General features: G+C 41.2%; 1 protein-coding gene across 22 annotated transcripts in view; it reads right to left on the bottom strand.

Annotated features, from left to right (window-relative positions):
- The window catches only part of Syne1 (spectrin repeat containing nuclear envelope protein 1), a 471,855-nt gene that overhangs the window by 357,318 nt on the left and 91,055 nt on the right, over positions 1-23,482 (bottom strand). For 18 of the 22 annotated variants that reach the window (XM_057763198.1, XM_057763205.1, XM_057763207.1 and 15 more), the window contains 4 exons: positions 12,775-12,870; positions 5,833-5,916; positions 1,575-1,595; positions 1,022-1,114 (listed from right to left, as the gene is read on the bottom strand). In XM_057763198.1, coding sequence (XP_057619181.1) covers positions 1,022-1,114; positions 1,575-1,595; positions 5,833-5,916; positions 12,775-12,870 — 294 coding nt within the window. The remainder of the gene's footprint in view (positions 1-1,021; positions 1,115-1,574; positions 1,596-5,832; positions 5,917-12,774; positions 12,871-23,482) is intronic. The other 4 variants (XM_057763200.1, XM_057763220.1, XM_057763199.1 and 1 more) reach the window with 1 other exon arrangement.

The raw sequence follows: 23,482 nt of genomic DNA, 5'->3' as shown, positions 1-23,482 counted from the left end.
GTGTGTCTCTGGTGCCCGTGGAAGGCAGAGAAGGCCCTCAGATCTCCTGGAACTCAAGTTACAGAAGGTTATGAGCTGCCTTGTAGGTGCTGGGAATTGAACCCAGGTCCTCTAGAAGAGCAGCCAGTGCTCTTAACCCTGAGCCATCCCTCCAGCCCCTCTTAGTTTTCCTTGTACTTCATGTTACATTTCTGGGTGTATCTTACACACCGAAATAAATATTGACTTGCTGAGGGGATTCATTGATGCTACAGTTTGAGCTGTTTCCTGAGGGTTGGGAGACTTGTCTCCTGCGTGGTGATAATGAGAGGTACTGATTTATTTAAAGGTAGATCCTTGAAGGAACCATTGGGGGAGCTGCATTGGGAACGAGCTGGTGAGTCTTAGGATTTCCATGCCTGCAAGCCAGTACCTTGCTTTTCTCCATGGCTTCTTCTTTCACCATGCTACTTCTCCTTTTTCATGCCTGTCATAATGTCACCCACCGTGACATGAAGCCAAGGAACCCTTCCTAAAGCTGCCACATGTCACTCAGACTTTCAGCATTCAAAACTGTGGCCTAAATAAACCTGTGTTCTTTAGATATTGCAGTGCATTGGTTATTCTGTTATACCAGTGGAAAGGAGATTGACGTAATTATTAAGATAAAGCCTAATGATTAATCTAGAGACAAAGGCAGGTTCACTTCTCCCTGCTGTGTCTAATAGAACATAGAACTGTTCTCTGCTCAGGGAAAAACAAAGTAACATTTTCCCGAGCTCCTTATACATCCACGCATATTGCCACTGTGGGATGTCTACATTTCAGATTGATTGCCTTGGCATTTTTTGGGGGGTGGAGGATTCATATATGACAGGGTTGAGTGGGAGAAACAGAAATTTTTCTCTTAAAATATGAATGTGGAGAGGCACACTTCTGCTGAGTCAAGGATCAACCAAAGGGTACGGTATAGAGGGCATTATGAACATCTGCCACCCTGTCCCTCTTTGATGTCGCAGCAAGCAAACATGTAATGCACTACCTGGAAATATAGTATAATGGTCCACACCAGCCCAAGAACAATTGACGGTCGGCCATCAGCGATGTCAGTAGCATTAATGTTGACTAACTTAATCTGTTTGGAGAGAAAACGGGGTTAGTAATTCACCAGAATATTGTGACTCATTGAACTATGCAGTAATTAGGATGTTGTTAGATAATGGTAGTATTTGGTCATGCCTGTGTAATAGCATAAATAATAATAATGCAGGCAATAGAGACAAACGGGCAAATGGGTTTATGAAAGTTTGTTGAGCATACAAACCGAAAACAACTGGAAAGTAGAGCCCAAATTTTTATTTTATTTAAAATTAAAAAAAAAACACAGCATAGCAACATGCAGGGAACTGCCAACAGAAAAGTCAAACAAAAATGCAGCTATTCTTTATATTTAGAATTTGACTAAAACAAAAGAAAGCAGGTGGGCAGCATTAAAAGAGCACTTACTTTGATGGCTTTTACCAAATAACATAGAACTTTAGGTTCTCTTTTACCTATAAAAATCAGCATCTGGAAAATCTAAAATTTGTACTAACCGGCGATCCTCTGTACATGGACTGACATGGAAAACAAAGGAGAAGATAATGTGTACAGGTAAACAGACTACAGCAGGGCTAAGGTGTCCGCTGGAACAAAGGGTAGACCAGTTAGAGCATGGCGAGGAGACAGGACTTGAAACAGAACTAAGGACGGCCGGGTAATCTCAGGACAGACTGATATTATAGGAACTGTGGCATGAAAATAGAGAGATTTCCCAGCAGAGGTCAGTCTGCTACTCATAATTGTTCCTAATTGCCTGCTGGGATGCTTTCCCTACTATTCAAAGTTCCTAAGCAGTGCCATGAACTTAGAGGGCCAGTCCCTATGCCAGTCTCTGAGCAAGCAAAGGGGGTTGCTCATCACCCCTCCCACCTTCCCTACCAAAGATGGGGAAAGGGCATCAACAGCCTCTCAGACTCCATGCTCAGTAACTCTCAGCCAAGTTCCCAACAAGGAGAACCCTAATACACTTCAGACATTTTTAAATCATTTTCTTTAATGACAGTTTGTCAGAGATTGAATTGGGGTTCTTTCTATGCTCAGTCAATACAATATTTAATACATGATTCCTGTGCTTTTTTAAGTGTACTTTTTTTTTTAAGATGTAGGGTTATTCTATGAAACCAGATATTGGCAAAGGATACCTTCTCTTTATAAACTACACCTTCTATAAATTAAGTCATTAAAGTTTTCACTGAGATATTAACTAGAGGAAAGTTGGTTTTTATTTTGTTGGATTAATAAATATTCCCCAGAAAGTAATTAGGTTTTATTGCCAGAGAGCCAGCAGTATGGGCCGGGAATATCCCGAGAGTCTCTTCTATCCAGTCCATTTCATGTCCCGTGGAAAACCCAATGAGAGTCAGAGAGAAGAAAATCCCTTTGACCTAAGATAAGAGCCATCTCAATATGGTCCCAGCACTGCACAGAGGCTGCAGTTGTCTGTGTACACATCCTGGTACCTGGGGGTTTCCTGGGCATCAAAGTCACAAGATCCATTGCATCACTAACTCCCCAGAATGTTAGTTGGTGCTACAATGGATACAAACTAAGCTTGTCTCAAGTTCCCAAGTCCTAGAAAACATTCAATTAGACATTTGTGGGGAAGTAATTCAAACAGTCTGGTTTCTAGATGCTTGTGGATATCCACTTACAAAACTGGTTTGGATATTGCTCCACACAGACACTCCATGTTCACACAAATGAGATAGGGCTAAATCTGAGAGCTATGGCCTGTCAGGAGGGAAGAGTGGCAGTAAGTAATGAACTCATGAGTACTTACCTCCTACCTAAGAGCCACATCTAGGGATCTACCTGGAAATGCACCTCCAGTGCCAGGCAAGAGCTGTTACTCTCAGTTATAAATTGCTTCACTGTTTCTATTTGAAAACAAATCAAAACTGAGAATGATTTATAAATTATGTCATAGCCAGGCAGAGGAATATTATGTAAGCATAAGTAATGAACAAGAAAATTTATATAAATAGATTTGGGGTGATTTCTTAAATATTAAATCTTTTTTAAAATATTTATTTACTTATTTATGTGTAGAATATTCTGTCTGTGTGTATGCCTGCATGCCAGAAGAGGGCACCAGACCCATTACATATGGTTGTGAGCCACCATGTGGTTGCTGGGAATTGAACTCAGGACCTTTGGAAGAGCAGGCAGTGCTCTTAACCTCTGAGCCATCATCTCTCCAAGCAAAGTATACCTACAGCATTCTACTGTCATGTAAGAAAGGAAGAGGTATACAAACACACCCCTCACTTGTGAGAAGCAATACAGAAAGGACGTCAGAAACCAGAGACTGGTTACCTGAAGGCTGGAAACAAGGGAAGTGAAAAGGGGAGCACGGTGGGAGGTGCAGAGAGAATCTGCAGTATTATTAAACTTTTCCTCTAGGAACAATGATGATGACTAACTTCTTTCAATAAACAAGGAACGAAAGGCAACCAGTGTGTGTATGGGTATGTGTGTGTGTGTGATGCAAAATGAATATAAACAGTAACAAATGAGTAGGAGTCTTTTATGAATAAAAATGTAAATACAATCCAGTGGATCCAGAAGAATAGAACTAACCTAGGCCAAAAGGAAAATAGTTTTTTGATGGATACAATTATCATGTTACTGCTCTCTAGTTCCTCAGCATAGTCCTACTGGAGAATGGATTAGCAATCCTAAAACTATTTTGAATTTAGATTAAAGTGGAAAGGAGAGAATAATACATTGTTGATGAAATCTAGGTTTCTCAGAGAGCTGAAACAAATGAGCAGAAAAGGTCAGAGGAAATAGTTTGTACCAGCCTGGAATCAGTGCAAACTAGTAGTTTACACACACATACACACACACACACACACACACACACACACAAAGACAGGCAGGCACACAAAGACAGGCAGACACAGAGAAAGACACACATGCATACATGGGGTAACTATTTCTCTCTTTCCCTCTCCCTCTCTCTCTCTCTCTTTCCCTCCCTCCCTCCCTCCCTCCCTCTCTCTCTCTCTCTCTCTCTCTCTCTCTCTCTCTCTCTCTGTGTATGTATGTATTGTGAAGAGAAAGCAAAAGATAGATGATAGATAGATAGATGATAGATAGATAGATAGATAGACAGATAGACAGATTTATAGATAGAAAGGGAAAGAATGAGGGAGGGAGAGGTGTAGATAGGTGTACGTATATAGATTATAAAACACACATATTTTCTAGAGTCATTCTCAAAAGAGCCTGGCTTCAACAACATTCTAGCAGTCACACAGAGATATAGCACACAGATTTGGCTCTTAGAGGCCTTTCACTAATGACCAGCAGCACACACAAATCTAGCACAGAGATCTATCTCATAGAGACCATTCACAAATGAAAAGATGAAGACCTTCTTGGAAGAGTTGTCAATTTCAGACCCATGGCACAGAGAATATGAACTAAGCCTAAACATGTGTGACCACATGATACAGAAGAGAGGAGGCCAGATGCCAGCTGCAGGCACTCTCAACAGCCAAGCAAGAGAACAAAACAACACAGCACAACAACTACAATGATACATAATTAGGAAATAAAACAAACAGATAGTGTTAATACCAAAAGAAATTAGTTAAATAAATAATTCATTTCTTTTTAGAATAGTTTCGGTATGTATATGCAATGAGAAGAACCTAAAGCCACCAGTGGGCAAGTGGAGCAATAACCATTAGAAAGCAATAAATGTTAATTTTTGAGAACTAGATAATAACATGGTCTTAATCATTTCCCTTAAATCATTTCTAGACTGTAAGTAGAAAATAGCCATATCACCATCTGAAAGCATCCAGATGCACTGGGCTTTGAACGTGTCACTGACTTCATATGTGAAAAAAATAACCCTTAACTTCAGTCAAGAGCATTTGCTGAATTAGAGTCTGGTGGGTTACTAGGGCCAGATGAGGGCATTATGGTGAGGCTTCCCATAGCAGGAAGGAAAAGGGACCTGCGCTGACATGGGGTTACTCTATCTCAGTATGTGAGATCCAACATCACTTGGTGATGCAGCCAGAAGGCAGATGCTTTCATCAAGCTTTTGGTTACTCTAGCTTCCAGAACTCTGAGAGAGTGATGTTCTGGTTTGACAAGTCATGCAGTCTTAAGTATTTTGTGATAACCACAGCTAACAGACTAGGGGGCCACCTTATCAACTGATGGGTGCTCACATCATCAGAATTACAACAGGAGAAGCCTAGGTTCATCTGCATGACATTCTGGGAACGATGTAACAGTGCTTTCTTGGGATTCATGCCAGCAATGTAGAACTACAATCTAATCACAAAATCACACCACATAAGACCAAACTGAGAGTTTTCAAAACTAGCTAACTAGCAGTATTAAAAGTGCCAAAGGTCACAAAAGGCTAGGGGTACATGGAAACTTGCTATAGACTGGGGGACAATGACATTTGCTTTATGGTGTTACATTGAATCCTGGGGCAACGGTGAATAGACCGCTGCCTATGCATGTGTTAATATGTCAGACTGACCTTAATTTTTCTTCTTTTGATAACAATTCCATCATTGCATATGTTATTAACATGGAGGGAGTTGGGTGAAGTATATCTTTTGTATCTTTTCTGTAAATCTAAATTATTTTAAATTATTTTACTTCACTGCTGCTTGTCCGTGTTGCACAGACAGCATGCAGTTGTGGTCATACAGACAATAGTGTGAATGCCAGCATGCCCAGACTTTCTTCTTTCAGTGTGGCCGTTACGTTCCTTACCTTCCTTCCTTCAAGGAACTTGAGTGCCGTGCCGATGTTAGCCACTGCATGAATGCGCTTTACCCGGCGTCCTTGTTCACAAGGCTGAGGAAAGAAAGGCATGGCCGTAACAACACGTACACTCATTGAAAGATCTCGAATTCCACTCCAATGTGTCAAAAAGCACACTGAAGGAAGTGGGAGAGCAACCACCATGACGCCACCTCAGTGAGGTGAGCAAGCGTGTAAAGGCGTGTTATCTCAGCAGTACTGGGGAGACACACTCAATTCTCCATAGAGGTTCAATCACAGAAGATCTGTAGTGTGTTTTCCTGGCTGATTTCCAAGAATTAAAGCTCAACAAATTCTCATGCTGTCTACTGAGACAGTCATGCTTACTTAAGAAATATTTATATGAAAAGTACTTTCAGCCACTCATCCCTTCCCTCTTTCTTTAGCTATAAGGACATACAAGGATGTTGGCAATTACTAGTGATCTTTCTTGAATTGAATGATCAAAACTTTGAAGCAAATGAACCAAGAGTAAAACTCGGATTATGAGAATTAAAATGCTTATCTTCTATTTCTTTGCAAGTGTCTGCTCCACATGGTTTATGTTTATGTGATGAAATTCATTATGCATATTGTCTGTCATATTTAGAAAGAATAACCAAAGCAATTTCAGTGAAGTAAATGCTGTGAGCCCAGTTTTTGTGTATTGGGACCACAAATATTAATGAGATACAGTTCTTTTATTCAAGGTTCTGATAATATGAAAGGTCTCTATGAACCTAGAGCTCTAAATAGTATCCCAGGAAATTCAAAACCACATGTTATAGTTTCACAAAGGTGTTAATTTTAGATTGCAATTTTTAAAAATATTTAAAATAGAAGATATTTTTATGCTTTTTAGTGTTGTTCTTTCCTAAGAACTTATTTATGTCAATACATATATTTTATGTTTTGTCTCATTACGGCTCTATGCACAGAACACTGGTTCAGGTTATTTAACTAACTATGCATTACCACGACAAAAGCATTTGTGAGTGCACCAACTAAGATAGTCAAGACTCAGAGTACCAATGTCATATTCTTTCATCCCACCTATATCCATTCTTATTTCCTGTCTTCCCACACCCTTGGCAACCATTTGAGACCCAGCCCAACACATGCCTGTCTTTACAGATTAAATGCATTTATATGAAGTCCTCAATGTTCTTATTTTAAGCCGCGCACAACAGCTCAATCAGTTATCTTAGTTCCCTGTTGCCTAATATGGGAAGGAGGGTTGCCATGAATTCAAGGCCAGCCTAGGCTAAAGACTGAAACCATAAACTAAGAAAAAAAAAACATTAAAACTATTTGAGCTGTTGTCTGTATTTAAAGGGTATCTCTGTAATAGTCACTTGGGCCTTTTCTACACATCAATTTATTGACAATATTCACCTGAACTGCCTCTGTACAGGGCTCTCGTTCATAGTCAGCCATATATTCAGGGTCTTGTTTACACTCTTCTGATAGGAGCTGGATCATTTCCAGGTCATTGCTGGCTAATAAATCTCGTATTTCTCAGCTTTTGTACAAGCGTGATTTCCCTCAGGCATACTTTCCCTAGAATTGCTGAGTCAGTAGCAAAATGGTTTCCAATGTTTAATGCTACATTTTTCCAGAGGGTAGTTAGTGCTCTGTTCACTGTTTGCAACAGCGAACCACAAAGATAAAGATAATTTTGTTCATGTAAGTTCCCTTCAACACTTGATTTGACAGATGGCTTTTCTATTTTTTAAATTCAGCATATGTTCTGCTCAGACTCCGGTGCCCATCTGTATATCCCTGACCAACCAGCATTGGCAGAAACTTCTCTCTCTGACCTGCAGATTTCTTTTGTCAAATTCTTTTCCATATTTCTTGCCCAAGTCTCTCCTTTGAGCCATTGCTATCTTTTTGTTTAGTGCATGTACTTTGAACACTCTTGCTACAATGCTCTTCTAAGCCTCTCCCAGAGCAAACTGTGTCTGTCTTAGGTGAGAAACTTTTGCCACTTTCTCCTGTTTTCATTTTATAAATTCTTAATTTAATTCCAATCAAGTTAAATGAAGAAAATTTTCACATCCAGAGCTTTTTGTCATGTATTACTTTTTAAACTCTATTTTCTAAAAGATATTCATTTATTTTCTCTAAGTGTGACAAGACTTAGGTACCGAAAGCACATGGATACAAACTGTCCATATGTTTAGGATCTAAAGAACAATTTCATCTTTTTAATTTTTTAAAATTTAGGTGTTTCTTCATTCTATTTATTGAAAAATCCCTACTTTCTCCTGTATCTGACACTGACCCCTATATTATACTGTATGAATCCATTATGCTTTCTATTTCTCAACTCTATTAAATTTATCATTAAGAATACCCCAAGTCAACACCACACATTCTAATTATATCTATAAATACAGTGTCTGATGTCGAGTTAGCAAATTCCTTCTGACTTTCTTCTTCAGACGTATATTGGCTCAGTGAAGAGGAGATAAACGCCTGTTATATTATCTTGATTTATATTTGCATCTGATTTTCAGACAATAATGGATTCTAGCTAGTAGCTATTCTCACTACAAGGCTGCAAGCTCTTTGGGGATGTCAGCCATATTTCACTCATCCGTGTTTCTCCAGAGGCATCAGAGAGTGTCTTATTCAGACTGCAGATCTGAGAAATGTTAGCTTGTCAGTAGGCAATGCAGCTTGTGGAATGGAGGTCAGCTCAGTGACTAACAACTCTGGGGTGAACATGAGGGGCTGTTGATGCTCAGGCTTTCCCAAGCACCTACTGGTTATGTCTGAGCGGATTAGCAGGCTCCCCTGAAGGCAAAGTGCTGGAGTCCTCCAAAAAGCAGGCATGTTTCCAGGTCAACCAAACAGATTTGAAGGGCCATCTCCACATTGTTGGTATGTGTCCACGGTGTTGCTATTGGATTTTTTTGTTTGTTTGTTTTATGTTTTTGAGTTTGTTTTTTGTTTTTTTTCTTTTTCCTACATGGCAAATATTCACATTCTTTAAATATCCCATAGTTGATACTCAACTAAATAGAGGGATCCAAGACGAATAATTGAACATATTTAAAATTCCCTTAAATAAAATCAAAGCCAAGGGAGCCACAGCAGGTCACTAAAGGTACTAGAAGATGGAGCCCTCATCCTGAGATGCTGGCAAAACAGCCTGCTAAGCCATTTGGCCACATTTCCTGAATGCTGATCAGAGCCAGAGGCCTGGGCTGCACTTCTGAGATGCTCAGGACATTGCTTGCTACAGAGCTAACCTCGCCCTGGGATTATTATAGAATTTCCCACTGTGATGACGATCCTAAAAACAGTACTTTGTCCACATTCTTGCTTTGAAAGGCTGAGAAAAATGCCTAGGGCCTTCATTCCTTTGCACCCTGTTCTTCCTCTCTGCAGAATCCTGGGCCACAGCACACACGTGCAAAACTGAAATCACTCGTTGATAATCTCAAAGTAACTTCAGTTTATGCGGCTGAGAATTTTAAATATCAATAAACAAAAGGTCAGGTTAGGAGGTACCCTTCCAGCCTAGTTTCTCTCTGCCAGCCGAAGCTATGAAAATGTTTCTTCTCTTTATGGTCCTGTATTTCTAACTATACAGGAATGGGTAGGACATTTAAACAAAGAACTGTGTTATGAAAAGTCCACTACTGCTTTCCTAGAATAAGTTAACTCAGAATTTAAATGCCTACCAAAAATGAGATAGCTGATCGATTAAATATAGTGGCAGAGTTAGATCTGATATTTAGAATGACAAGTGTGCTCTTTCAACACTCATACAAGGCTCCTTCAATCTTGATGGAAATTCAGGTGGGTTTAGGTCAGGAAGCCAAAGGAATGTGCTTTTGATCTGATATTCTCACATGCTAGCACTCCTTCATATGCCTACATACAATTTAGCTCATTTACATGCCTACGTGCTCCGAACTGGCTGTTCACATGTGAGCTGTTGGGCTCCTTCCACAGCACAGCATAGACAAGCATTGGGGTGCCTGTGGTTGACTAAGGAGGCGTTTCCTGTAGCTAAGAAGGATGACTTGGGAGTGTGACTGAGAAGGAGGGATGCTAATTAAAGGTATGTGATGGGGAACTTCCTGCTGAGGACAACTGGTAGTAGGTGCCCCTGGGGACTTTACAGGGATGCTTCTGGGACCTCTGTACATGTCTCAGAAACGTAAAACTTCAAGGGTCATGCAACCATCCCTGGGCTCTGATCCTCGCTACATAGAAATCCTGAGAGTTTTTTGCGACCTAAATTCTCTTACATTTCAGACTGATGGGCGACATTTGTGGCTCTGATCAGGCTCTGATCAGCAATCCAGAGCAGAGAGGCCTCCCATCACCCAAAGCAGCCATCAAAGGTGGACTAAGATGATGGACACCTGTTCGCAAGCATCTGCTGCCCTGCGGTTTGCACTGAATTCACACCGGCTTGTATTTTTGAATAAATTCTTACAATGTACTGTTTTCAGGGGAAGAGTGAAAACTCGATAATCTCTGTGGTCATGATTAAAAAGATACAAGAGATAAAGTTGAGGGGTCCTAGGCCCTTGGGTTAGTGGAAGGAACATAACACTGCTTGTTTTGGACGCTGTCTCCTGTTCTGGAGGAGGCAGAACCCAGAGTTAGGTCTTCACTGCTGCTGTGATCCTCCTGTGCCGGCTTGTTTTATTGGTTGTCCCATTTTCATTTTTCTAGAATGAACTCTGGAGCCCACACAAAAGCAGAGCCCCTTCACCTAGACTTTATACTAAGATAAGGAGAGACGGTTCCAGGGAGATTTGGAGCCCCCAAGCCTCTTAGGGGAGATTGGAGTGACCCAAATGCCTAAGTGATGGCTCCTGCCCACTCATCTTTAGGTGTCAAGTGTAGACCTTCGATTTTGCCTCTACAAAGGACAGCTTTCATCTGAAACGTGGCACATCCCAAGAACTTTGGTGTTGCCTGCATTATCTGTGTGAGAGTTGTCAATTTAGACAGCGTTAGTGGAGTACAGTGGCAGATGTCCATGCTGCAGTCTCAACTACCCCTAGACTCTGCCCCTGAGGATCACATGCGCATCAGGTAACAGTCAGTCTGGGCAATACACTGAGGCCTCATTGCCCCTCCTCCATACAGGAACCTACACTTACTGACATTTGATTTTTCTCACAAGTACAAGGCTTTAACAAAAAGATTCTAATAAGAGAAAAGGAAGTACTGTCAATTCCAGACTTCTTATCTAGGCTGTGACAGGACATTTTGAAATTATTTCCTGAACTTTGTTTCCCAGTTGTAGCAAGCATTTATTTATACTTTATGTCTGCAAGCTATTTACGGTTATACTTTGATACGGAATGATACATATTTTATTTATTTTTTATTGCTTTTATTGAGCTATATATTTTTCTCTGATCCTTTCCTTCCCTCCTCCTCCCCTTCTACCCTCCCCTATGGCCTCTATGCTCCCAATTTACTCAGGAGATCTTATATGCTTTTATTTCCCATGTAGATTAGATCCATGTATGTCTCTCTTAGGGTCCTCTTTGTTGTCTAGGTTCTCTGGGGTTGTGAATTGCAGACTGGCTTTTCTTTGCTTTATGTCTAAAAGCCACTTATTAGTGAGTACATATTATGAAAAATGCAGTAATGTAATGAAAATATACTTCCCTGCTCACTGCCAATGTTACTGGCACTCTGTGGGTTTTATAGGACATAAAAATGTTTCTCTGAGCATTCGGTTCTTGTTACAGTGATTGATGATAGAGGATGTCAACCAGAACATGGCAGGTGCCATATTGCTTTCCAACTTAGTTTCCAGCAGACAGCTATATAAATACTAAGAGACAAACCTTTCGCATAGGACATAGATGCAGTCATGGTTAGTTTTTTTTGTCAGTTTGCCACAAACTGGAGTGGGCTGGGAAGTGGGAACCTCCATCAGATTGTCCTGGAGGCAAGTCTGCAGGGCATTTTCTTGTTTAATGATTGATATGGGAAGACCCAGCTCACTGTCAGGTAAACCTGGATCGTATCAGAAAACAAGCTGAGCAAGCTGTGGAAAGCAAGCCAATAAGCGGCAGCCCTCCATGGCCTCTGCTTCTGTCCCTGCCTCCAAGTTCTGGTCCGAAGTTCCTATCCTGACCTCTCTTCATTGATGGATTATGACTTTAGATCAAATTAACTCTTTCCTCCTTTAAGTGATTTGATTCGAGTTTTATCATAGTCGTAGAAAACAAATACTCAAAGTGAAGCAGTTGTTGGTTTGTTAATTTATAACCCAGTGATCTCCCAGATAACTTCAGATGCATTGTCCACCTTGTCAGGGTACTGGTGACTGTTCCCTCTTAAACATTATTGTCACCACTTCAGTCATGGTGCTTTCTGTCCACGAAAACAGCAGGCTAATATACTCTTTGTTCCCTACATGGGATAAGAGCCAGTATTTCTGGGATATTAATAATTAACACGTGCTATGGGACAATGGTTTTACCTAGTAAAGATTTCTTTCTTGTACTTGTTTAATAAAATGCTGATTGACCAGTAGCCAGGCAGGAAGTAGAGGTGGGGCAATGAGAAAAAGAGAATTCTGGGAGGAGGAGTCAGTCTGCAGTCGTCACCCAGATATGACTGCCTCATGGAAAAAGGTTCCAAGCCACATGGCTAACACAGACAAGAATAATGGATTAATGTAAGATGTAAGAATTAATTAATAAGAAGCCCGAGCTACTAGGCCAATCACTTTATAATTAATGTAGACCTCTGTGTGATTTATTTGGGACTTAAGGACAGCGGGAACCAGGCAGGACAGAAGCCTCAGTCAACAACTAAGGAAGAAGTTTCTCTCCTATGGCTAGTGTCCTTTTGGCACACAGTTCTGTCATTCCAGATGGACACAACTGAACAGGTATGGTCAGAAAAGATCCTTACCAGTTTCTGCCCGGACAGGACCTCCAGCAGAGCGAGCAGCTTGACACCATCTTTCATGTCTTCAAAAAGGTCATCCACCACCATGGGGGGCTTCCTCTGCAAGACAAAATGCCACTTGCTGGGGTAAAATCAATATACACTTTATCATCCATCCATCTGTCCATCCATTCATTCACTAGTTATTTGTGTTATGAGCTGAACCAAGGCTGTTGTAGGCTAGGCATAGGCTCTACCACTAAACTATACTCCAGACTCCTTGATTATCTTTTTTATGTAATTACCAGCTACATATTGAAAGCTTCAAGAAGAAAATTAGACTGGCATAAATAAAACTAGATATCTAAAAACCTCGTTATACCCTATCGCTGAACTCAGAAAAGTCAAGTTGGTGCCCTCATAGAGCCTCCAGCCCCACTGACTAGTGCTCAGGTCCTGGAAGGTACTCTGCATGCTACTAGAGAAGAAAGGTAAACACCAAACCAGCTACAAGCTCTTCAGTCTACAATGGTGACCCTGCCTGCAAGATACACTGGTGCAATTGTGGCACCATACGTGTGGGAGTAGCCAACCCCTGGCTGGAATTAAGGCTCACTCCATGAGATGGAACCCATGCCTGAGACTGACCAGGTATCCAAGAACGTGAGACAAGACAGGCCGTGGACCTATGGGCAGGCAGAATGTTAGTGTTCTGCTTAAAGAACATGGCAATGAAATGATTCCTAATGGCATTCTGCTGTATTCCTAGATCAGTGTCTTGCTCTGTCATCCACCATCAGAGAAGCTTCTTCCTGCAGTAGGTGGGGATAAATACAGAGACCCACAATTGGAAGATGTGTGGAGAGCGAGAGATCTTGGAACACTCAGACATAAATAGGCTGTTTCCACCATATCCCTCTCCTTAGGAATCAGGGATCTCTGAAGCAGGGGAGGCAGGAAGATTGTGAGAGCCAGTGGGGATGGCAGACACCAAGGAAACAAAGCCTTGGGACATGACAGGAATGAGGAACATATGCACTCATGGAGCACACACAGCCATGCACAGGTCTGACACAGATGAGATCCTAATGCTGAGAGGAGAGGTAGACATAAGCCCCCATTCCTAACCCAGAAGCTATCTGTAATTGATAACTGCTCATGTAGGAAAAATTACTTTTCTTCAATGAGGTCTCACTGGGGATGGCCAACACAAAACGAACTCAGTGGTGTGCGTGGAGGTTTTTCATCTCAGTGCTTTTTCTGGTTAAAGAATTTTACCCCCTTACATATCTTTTACTTATCTACCAAGACTTGCAATTTTATTTTTATGTGTTTTTTTTTTGTATGCACAAATTTGCGTGTCTCAGCATCGGTGCGTTTCTTGTGCTTTTTCTGTGTCTGTTTTTTCCCCATTTGTTTTGTACTATCTGTATCTATTTATTTATTTATGTTATTATTAATTATGTCGGTATTCTAATGAGATAGAAAGGATGATGTAGATTGGGTGAGTGGGACGCCTAGGGAATCTGGAAGGAGTTGGGGAAGGAGAAACTGTAATCAGAATATTTTTTATAAAAATATATTTTCAATAAGTTAAAAAATTAAAACCTCATTATATTTAATGCTTAGGCCTTAATTTATGGGCCAGATCTTTCTAGAAGAAGAGTTTTTAACACGGTGAGCTGGTGTCAGATGAAGGGCAAAGAGGACACTGTGAACTAAAAAGTTCATAGCAGAACTGGACAAACAATAGGGGTTGCCCCAGACCGAGTGGAGCAGTGCCACTTCACCATGAATAAGGTATCTCATGGGACTCAAGGAGCTTCGGGCTCTGGAGGGCACTTCCCGCTAGGCTATAGGACCACACGGGGTGTTCCTGAAGTGTGCAGTGGGTTGTGCTGTAACTCACAGAGCGGTACACAGCACACCTCCTATCAGAGAGCTCGAGTCAGGAGGCCCTAAGTGTGGCAGTACACATGATCACCGAACCCCTCTCTGCTCCTGTATGCAAAAGAAAAAGGCCATTTCAAGTCACCAGTATCTCTAACGTTATCACGTTGAGCACTGTTGAAATGCTGCGTAGGCTGGAGTTCATCAGAGTGCTTGGGAGAGCCAGCAGTAGGCAAAGCAGTAAGGATTTCATGTCAATGTCCCATGGCGAGAGATGGGCTCACCATTGAGTCCCAGAAACAGAACTTGGTCCCTTTGTCAGAGTTCAAGCTCCATGGTTTCCTGACTCCTGCTGAACTTTGTTAAAGGCCTAGTGCTTCACTCTGTCTCTCTCTCTCTTATTTTAAAAAATGTGTTCTATGTAGAGATGCTGAGATGCACAGTGTTCCACTGAGGTCCACTTTCTCCTCCGCCCGCGGACATGAAGCATTTCTGTTTCTTTCACTGAGTGCATGAATTATGAAGGCTGAATGTTATATTTCTAATTTTAAATGGATTTCTCTTTCTTTTTGAAATGAACAGCTGAACACATTTTGTTCTCATGCTGTGAAATACATGTTCAAAAATAGCAGCCTTTGCGTTTTCAGTCATTCCTTGCTGGATCCCACCATTCACGCTGCTTCCTTATTATATGGCAAAAACTTAATAGACTTTATATCCCAAACACTTAAGTCAAATTATTTAGAATAAAAAAGCTGTTGCAATAAAACCAATGTGATTTCAGGCAAATTATTGTATTATCCATTTATCACCATTATAAATAGAATACAGGTATCACTCAAAGTACCAACTTGTATCCTAATAACTTAAATGAAGAGAAATAGAAGGGAAAGCTCATAAATATATGATAAATTTAGTGACAAAACAAAAATAAAGTTTTACCTGGATACCTAGGGAAAACTAAAAGAAACTGGAAATTTCCACAAAATAATAAGCATTACCAGAACTTTGGCACCAAAGCTATGATATTGCAAGGGCAATAATATGCATGGATGATGACATGCATAGATGATAGCACTCACGGTGATAACATGTATGTCCGATGGCATGCATATGTAATATCACACATGGTGATGATAACATGCCTTGGTGGTAACACGCATGGGCTATAACATGTATGGGTGGTAACATGCAGAGATAAAAACACGCAGAGATGATAGGATGCATGGAAACACAATCTGGCACCACACACACACACACACACACACACACACACACATTTCTCTCCATCTTTGGAGCACAGTGCTCCTGGGTGCTTCTGGAACTGGCCTTCAGGAAAATCCACAGTGACTGCTGGACAGTCCTCAGCCCACTGTCCTCTTTCTGGGGTTGCTGACACCCTTCTGCTCCTGTCTCGGTTCTTCAATCCGCTAAGGTCTGTGAGTGTGACTCACAACCTTCCTCTCCACTCTGTTTTCTCTCTACATCCTTCTTTCCTTGGCTTCCTTCTCTTCCTCTTTTTCTTTCCATTTCCCTCGTTTTTCTTCTCCCCATCTTCCTTTCTTCCTTCTTTCCTTTCCTTCTTAGCTGTGGCCAATCTCAATGGGTCTCTTGGCCTTTACAAAATTGTCAGCATGGATTTAACTCTTGAATCCTTGCCCCCTTTCAGGAGTGAGCTCCCTTAAGTGCTGTTGGAAACACAGCAGACACTTTGTATGTGTTTCTGGCTGCCTGCTTGGATGACTCAGGGAATGCAAGTAAATGTTAGGTGAAATCAATTAAATATGTCCATTTGTCAAAACTCGCTTCAGAATGGAAAAGAATCCCATTTTGTATCAAGTATATTTCTGCCCAGCATACAGTATCTTTGATGACCACGGCACAATTATTTCTCAGTTGACAGATATGAAATCTTTCAGCTGAAGTATATCTGTGATTACATGTATAGATACAGCACCAAGACAACTCTTTGGCCAGTTTTGGATCATAGGGGTGGAAGCCCAAAGGCGAGAGAAATGAGGACAACTGAGTGGAGCCTGATGTAACAGAAAGTAAAGGCTGTCGCTTTGTTCCCACAGGTTTTCAAGAACGATCAAACCATGACCACGATTATGCTATGTTGTCTTTTTTTTGTAGACTATTTAGAAATCTTACTCATCACAGTCCTCTTTGGTCTTAGCAATCCATATTTAGTGGAAGCAGAAAATTTTTCAGCCAAGTGTCGATAGTTCAAAAACCGACTTCCTCTCGCACTGTAAGTGAAGGGCTTTCCTGTCGAGCCATTCTTTCTAAAACCTTCCTGTGATGTGGCTCTAAAAGGATCGCCTGTCCTCTTATAGTCCTAGAAACTCAGAGAACGTGCACAGGTCTCTGTGGCTAAGGAGCTGACGTTGCCTGCTGAGCCCCTGGGTACCGCAGTCATTCCAAAGGGTGAGGCAGGGTGGGGCTCTCCATTTCTACCCCAGTCTGCCTTTGCCTTCACCAAGTAGAGGTGCTTTGTAACAAGTACCATTGTTGTCCTTTGGGGACTGCAAGTAAATCAAATGTCTCCCTCCTTTTAAAAATATTTATATGTGTGTGGGTGTGCATGCATGCCAGGGGAAGTAGTGGGAGTGTGTGGTGAGGTTGTGTGTGTATACGACTATGCTATGCTGTGAGTTGGTGTGTGTGTGTGATGTGTATTCCCTTACTAGTCTGTAGGTACAAGCACATATTGAGTTCTTATCCATCATTTGCTTCATAATGTTTTTCATGAAAGAATGGTCATATTTGCTATTTCATGTCAATTTTATGTTCTGAAAAGAAATTCCTTTACAGGGGGAGGGAATAAGAGAATAGTTGAAGTAAATCATATCAGAAATAGTCATTTTCATGGCATTAAAATTTAAGAATCCTCACATTTAAAAATTATATGTAAATGAAAAATGTGGTGCATAAAGAAATTATTACAAAAATCGCCGCAGAGACTACCTATACGATATCCAGTGCTTAGCATCTACAACTTAGATGTTTATGCACTTACACCTGCTAGATCTTTGAATAAGGAAGGAAATGGGGTAGAATGGAGAAGGGAGAGTGAACAGAACATTGTTGGATATCCAAATATGCTTAGAATTATGATATGGGCTGCATGTTTATTTTATTTCATATTTACAAACAAGGACTCTGAATCTCAGCAAGACCAAGTCACTGGCCAAGATCATATAGGCTGAGCAACTGGGCCCAGAGCCCAGGTTTGCTATCACGTGAGTCACCTAGTTAGGCAGAAAGCTTAGGAGAAAGCGGAAGGCATCAGCATTTGTTTTAAGAATACATGAGCCCATAAAGATGACTCATTTAAAGCCCACTAAGAAAATTATGAACTGATAAGCTGAATGTCTACCTGCTCACTTGGCTAGAAGTGATGGCTTTATTAACTAAACCCACCGTTCCATGGAGATTTGAGAAAGGCTGGATTGTAGCAATGGTGCATCATGTGTATTTACCATATTGGCATAAGTGCAAGTCAGTCGGGCTCACGGTGTGTCCCCTCACAACCATGTTTGTGATATAGTCCATCCCGAACACTTCACATTCTCTCCTTTAGTATGGATGATGACAGAGGCCAAATTGGCTCATGGCAGTGACATACAGATGCCACGCCAGAGCAGCATTGTGGAGGTTGCAAAGCTGCTCTACCCTGTGCCCTTCTCCACAATAGGTAAGTCAGTATGTGAGTCCTCAAGGCTATTCTCAGGATTTGTGGCTCATAGAACGGCGGGAAACTGTTCAACTCATGGTGCCAGGGGACAGAGGAATTAAATCATTGCAGGGGAGAGGCACCTGGGAGTGGAGAGCAAGGGAAGTCACAGGAAGCGAGTGATTGGTCTCTTCCTATATGGAGTCCTGTGGGCATGTGCATGCACTTCATTATTTACCGACAATCTGTGACCACAGCCTGGAAATGCCACCCAAGTGTCCAGGGTCTTTAATGGGAGTCTACGTGCCCCCGCGACTGACTGTAGAGACTCAGAATTTGCCTTTCCTTCTCTCCTTCATTTCAAGGGCAAAAAATGATGCTTACACAAACCATGCTGTCTGTCGGCAACGACTGGATCAAAGGAGAGCAGCATGGTACTAACACAGAGATGACATTTCCTGTAAACAAGTGTGAACAGCGCGCAAGTGTACAGCATGCTGCCTCTCATCAGGCTGTGCTCACAGTCCTCCAGGCTCACAGGGCTTTTCTCCTGGAAGCCACTGTGACTGTTTCCTAAAGACAAGTCTCCCCCCCCCCTTTTTTTTCATTCTGAGAAGGACTAGGGCAAAGCAAGCCTGCAGAGTGCCAAGTTAACCCTTTCCTGCCCTGTCAGCATTTCCTTCTTAGTCTGAGACACCTGGAATCCTTTCAGTAACATCCCCTTTTAGGCAAATCTTCAAAAGCAAACTTTGTTCACTCGCTAGAGCATGCCTCCATGCTAACCCTCAATCAGCCTTGAGGTGCTGTTCTGGAGGAGATAATTTCTGTTCCTGACATTTCTCCCTCCTGTTAGATGATGAACTTTGAGTCAGTGACTTCTGTAAGATGGGACTGTATGTGATCAGAAGAACAAGGTTTTTTTAAATATTAGTTTGATTATTAAACATTTAGATACGATAAAATACTCATAACCTAAAAATGACCCCTAGTTCCCTCTCAGCATTTTTTACTGCTATTGATACCTCACAATAGTAGAGTGATGAAGAATTTGTTATTTGGTGACTGGCTTATTTCACTTAGCACAATGTTCTCGAGGTTCCTCCACATTGCAGCAGGTAGAAGAGTTTCCTCCCTCTGCTTCCACTGAGTAAGGTTCCGCTGTGGTACACAACGTGTTCTGTAAATCCATTCCCCTGTCAGTGAATGCGGTGCTGTTTCAACCTGCTAGCCACAGCTGCAGATGACTGCTGTGAACTGGGGTTATTGATACGTCTTGACCATTCTGCTTTCAGGCCTTCGGGTGCAAGCCCAGCTACAGAATTGCTACATCGTGTGGTATTCTATGGCCCGTGTTTCAGCCACTCTGCGTCTCACAGCTATAAAGTAGATCTGCAGCACTAAGGATTTAGTCTTTTGCAATGTAAAGAATAAATATAGATTCCTGTCACTTTCCAGCACCAACCCAGGTGCCCACTTACCATCGTTGTGTTTGGCCATGTACAAAGGATTTTGTTCCCCATGGGCAAAAGGTTGATCAAGTATTTTATGCCACCAAAATGCTATGGCATGTCACTTCAAGATGATACCCTCACATCCTATGGTTAGTATTATATTAGTGATTGTTAGATATTTAGTGACCAGTAAAGCCAGATTAGAAAATCTCTACGAGAATTTCAGGTCACAGATGGCCACTTTATTTAGGTGGGACACATACTGTAAACAAAACTAAAGTTTGCAAAGCATGGCACATGACCATGACCTGGTATATTCACAGTACTGCCTTCTGCACATAGTGTTGGGAGGTGTTGAGAAAAGGGATGGCCATAGTCTTGTTCTATGCATCCCTGAACCCTCTGTGCAGTTAGATGGCCCCTTATTCCCAGAAACAGTCAAACTATTCCATCTGACTTACATATGGCTCACGGAAGGATACAGGCTACCAGAGAGTTTAGAGGATAAGTTTTCCATCCTAGAGCCCGCACAGGGAGTCCTCATTTCCTGATGGTTATCTTCAGGGTGGGAACAATACATAAAACAACAGGAACAGAGAGAAGAACAGAATGGGAAGAGGGGTGGACCAGCAGATGTCCGGGTGAGTCCCCTCTGGAAAGGTTGGTCAAGAGCCTACTACACCAAAAATCTATCAAAGTACCAGGCTAGTCTTGGACCACATTGGTCAAGACCACAATAACCCCCACAGGTGGCATCTAACTAAAATTAACATATCATCTAGAAGAGTTTGCCATGCCATCTAGGCAATCAAAGACATTCCCACCAGCTCCACAAGCCAGGTAATTCTGACATTTTGCATGCATCTGTTTCTCATTCAGCGCATTCATGGACGCTCTGCTTTGGCAGAGGTGGGGAGATACTTCCATTCTATTTCATTTCCTCTAGTGGAGAGCAAAGCCATTTCCACTTCCCTGATTATTTAATTCAACAACAAATAAAGGCCTCAAAGGCAATATTACCCATTCTGCTGGCCCAGCTTCATGTGTACCAGAGACACTCTGCTGGTAATGAATTTCTTTCGTACAATAACATGTTTTCTCCCATGTGGCACAGAGCCAGAACATGTCCTCACTTATTTCCTCTGCATAGCACATCCGGGGCTGTACAGGACACCTCCCTGTTGCTCACACCAAGTTACTGATCCATCCTCAAATTGTACTGGCTTCTTTTTCACAACTTACCCAGGATCCAGTCACCTTTATCTACCTACATTGTTGACAGAAAGTCAGAAAGTCTTTCTCTGTTTTGTTCATGGTTTTGTTTTCAGTACCTAGAACATCACTTGAGCTGTCAAACAGCATTCCAAAATATGTGTCAATGTGTGAACATGATATAGTTTGCAGGAGGAAACTGTGACAGCCTTTATCACAATATTTATTAATCTCCATAAACCTTGTGAGCTCTGAACTCCCATCATCCATAATCTAACAGTTTCCAAGTTACTGAACGTGATGCATTTTGAGATGAATTTCTTTTGTAAGCATTTAATCGCACATTTGGAAATAGCTAATTATCAATTCAGCTCCCCTAGATTTATTAAGGTGTAATCAACAGCTAAAAATTGAATCTACTTACAGTGTATGAGGTGATGTGTTGGTTTGTGTAGACACTCGAAAACTATTAACAGCAAGCTACTTCACATATTCATGACCTCACATTGGTACTATAGCTTTAAGAAAACAAGTGAGGGATGGGGTGAATGTGGGCATTAACTGAAGCCTTTGCTTTGTCGTCTTCTTGCATCAGTTCACCAATAGGTTAGAAGAGCGTATGCAAGAAAAGGGATGGGGGTGAAACTCAATTAAGAAAGTGTTTTCATGTAATACGCTCTTGGTGGAAAGGCAACTTGGAAAATGAAAACAGCCATTAAAGTGAACACATCACTTAATTTAATTAGCATAGGTCTATATATCTTTAACCTGGAAATACTAACTGATTCTTTTAAGGTAATACCTAAATCGAATTTGGTATAAAACAAAAGGTGCTCTTAATAGATGTCTTTTGCATAGCATTACTGTTCCCACCGTGCACGCTGAAACTTGAACTCCCATTGCTTTAAAATGCTATTGTTTTTGAAAATAGGGTCTATACAGAGTTAATCAAGTGGAAATGGATCAATCATGGATCTTAAGCCAGTGTGACCAGTATCTTTATATGAAGAGGGAACAGGGGGAATAGACCATAATACTCACAGATATCTTAATTATCTGGATTAACGAAGATAAGATCATGAAGGAAAAGACTGATGAGCATCCTTAGAACAGGAAGAAGAGAGACCAGAGTTCATTCTCCACTGAATGAAGACAGAAAGAGCAGCAGCCCGTAAGCTGGGAAGACCAAGTCCCCCGGCACCTTGACCTCAGGCTTCTCGGGATTCAGAACTAAGCAGAAGCTGCTGTGCCAGCCTTGCTGCCTATGGTATTTCATTACTGCAGCTAACCTGGCCTACAACACCCACATTTAGGAGTTCTGGGCTCAAACCACAGCTTTGTCATTTGCTGAATTACCAGGCTTATTAATTAACTCTGAGCTTTGAGGACTTGGCCTATGGATGAAAGCAAATAACACACTTGGTTGTGGTGAGAATTAAATGAGATAAAATATAAAGGGGCTGAGGTTCATGGTCGGGATGTGTGCTCAGCACACAGTATTACTACAATGTAAATCAGACTTCGTGATTCAGGCTAAGTTAAGCACACACCTGGAACCTGGACTTGAACAACTCTCCCTGGACGTCTCTATCAGGGTAATGATTATGAAAACTCCTGCTTCCTTCCTCTAATTAGCAGAATTAAAGAATAGAATGGTTCAGGTTTCTTATCAATAAAAAGAGAATTATAGTTTTTTAACCTAAACAGAAGTCTCATCTCAGAAAGAAATGTGGTCAGTTCCATGAAACTACTGCTGGTTTATCTAAAACTATGTAGCATGATATTGACCACTTGTGATTTAGATAATTGCAGACATACAGAGTCCGAAACAAATATATGAAAAGTATAACTATGCACACAAATTTTAAATTTTTATAGCAATGTACTAAAAGTGGAGTAAAATTATACTCAGAAAATTCTTAGGTTTCTCCTCTACTTCGTTAAGATAGATGAGCTAATAAAACTGTGTTTTCAAGAGCCATATTGTACACTTATCTACATGTGATCTCTTCATGACTGTTGTCATAATATCTATAAAAAAATTGTCACAGCAGAATGGAATGCCTGCCATCAATAAAAGAGTTGAATATATAATTATAAATCATTTATAGAGTCGCAACTGAGGAGAGGAATCAAAAAACACAAATGAAATATTCCCATCAAAAACCCTAGGGCACAGGGACTCAGCATGCAAAATGCTGGCTTTCTGAGCACAAGGACCTGAGCTTGATCCCTAGCAGGCATAGAAAAATCCAGACACAGTAGAGTGTGCCTTTAAACAGAGACCTGGCAGGGAGAGAAGGGTCCCTGGAGTTCACAGGCCATCCAAAAATAAAATAAAATGTAGATCTTTCAAACTGTCTGAATCAGTGAACTTGAATTCAGAAATAAACCCTGCATCCAAAAAAAAAAAAAAAATAGAGAGTCTGATTGAAGAGGTTCACATCAGCTTTTGGCCTCCAGCTGAGCATGCACACACACGTGTGTGCATACAAACACA

Source organism: Chionomys nivalis, chromosome 2, assembly GCF_950005125.1.
Source record: "Chionomys nivalis chromosome 2, mChiNiv1.1, whole genome shotgun sequence".
NCBI classification, from domain to species: domain Eukaryota; kingdom Metazoa; phylum Chordata; class Mammalia; order Rodentia; family Cricetidae; genus Chionomys; species Chionomys nivalis.
Note: the sequence above shows the minus strand (reverse complement) of the source record. Positions and strands in the feature narration are given on the sequence as shown.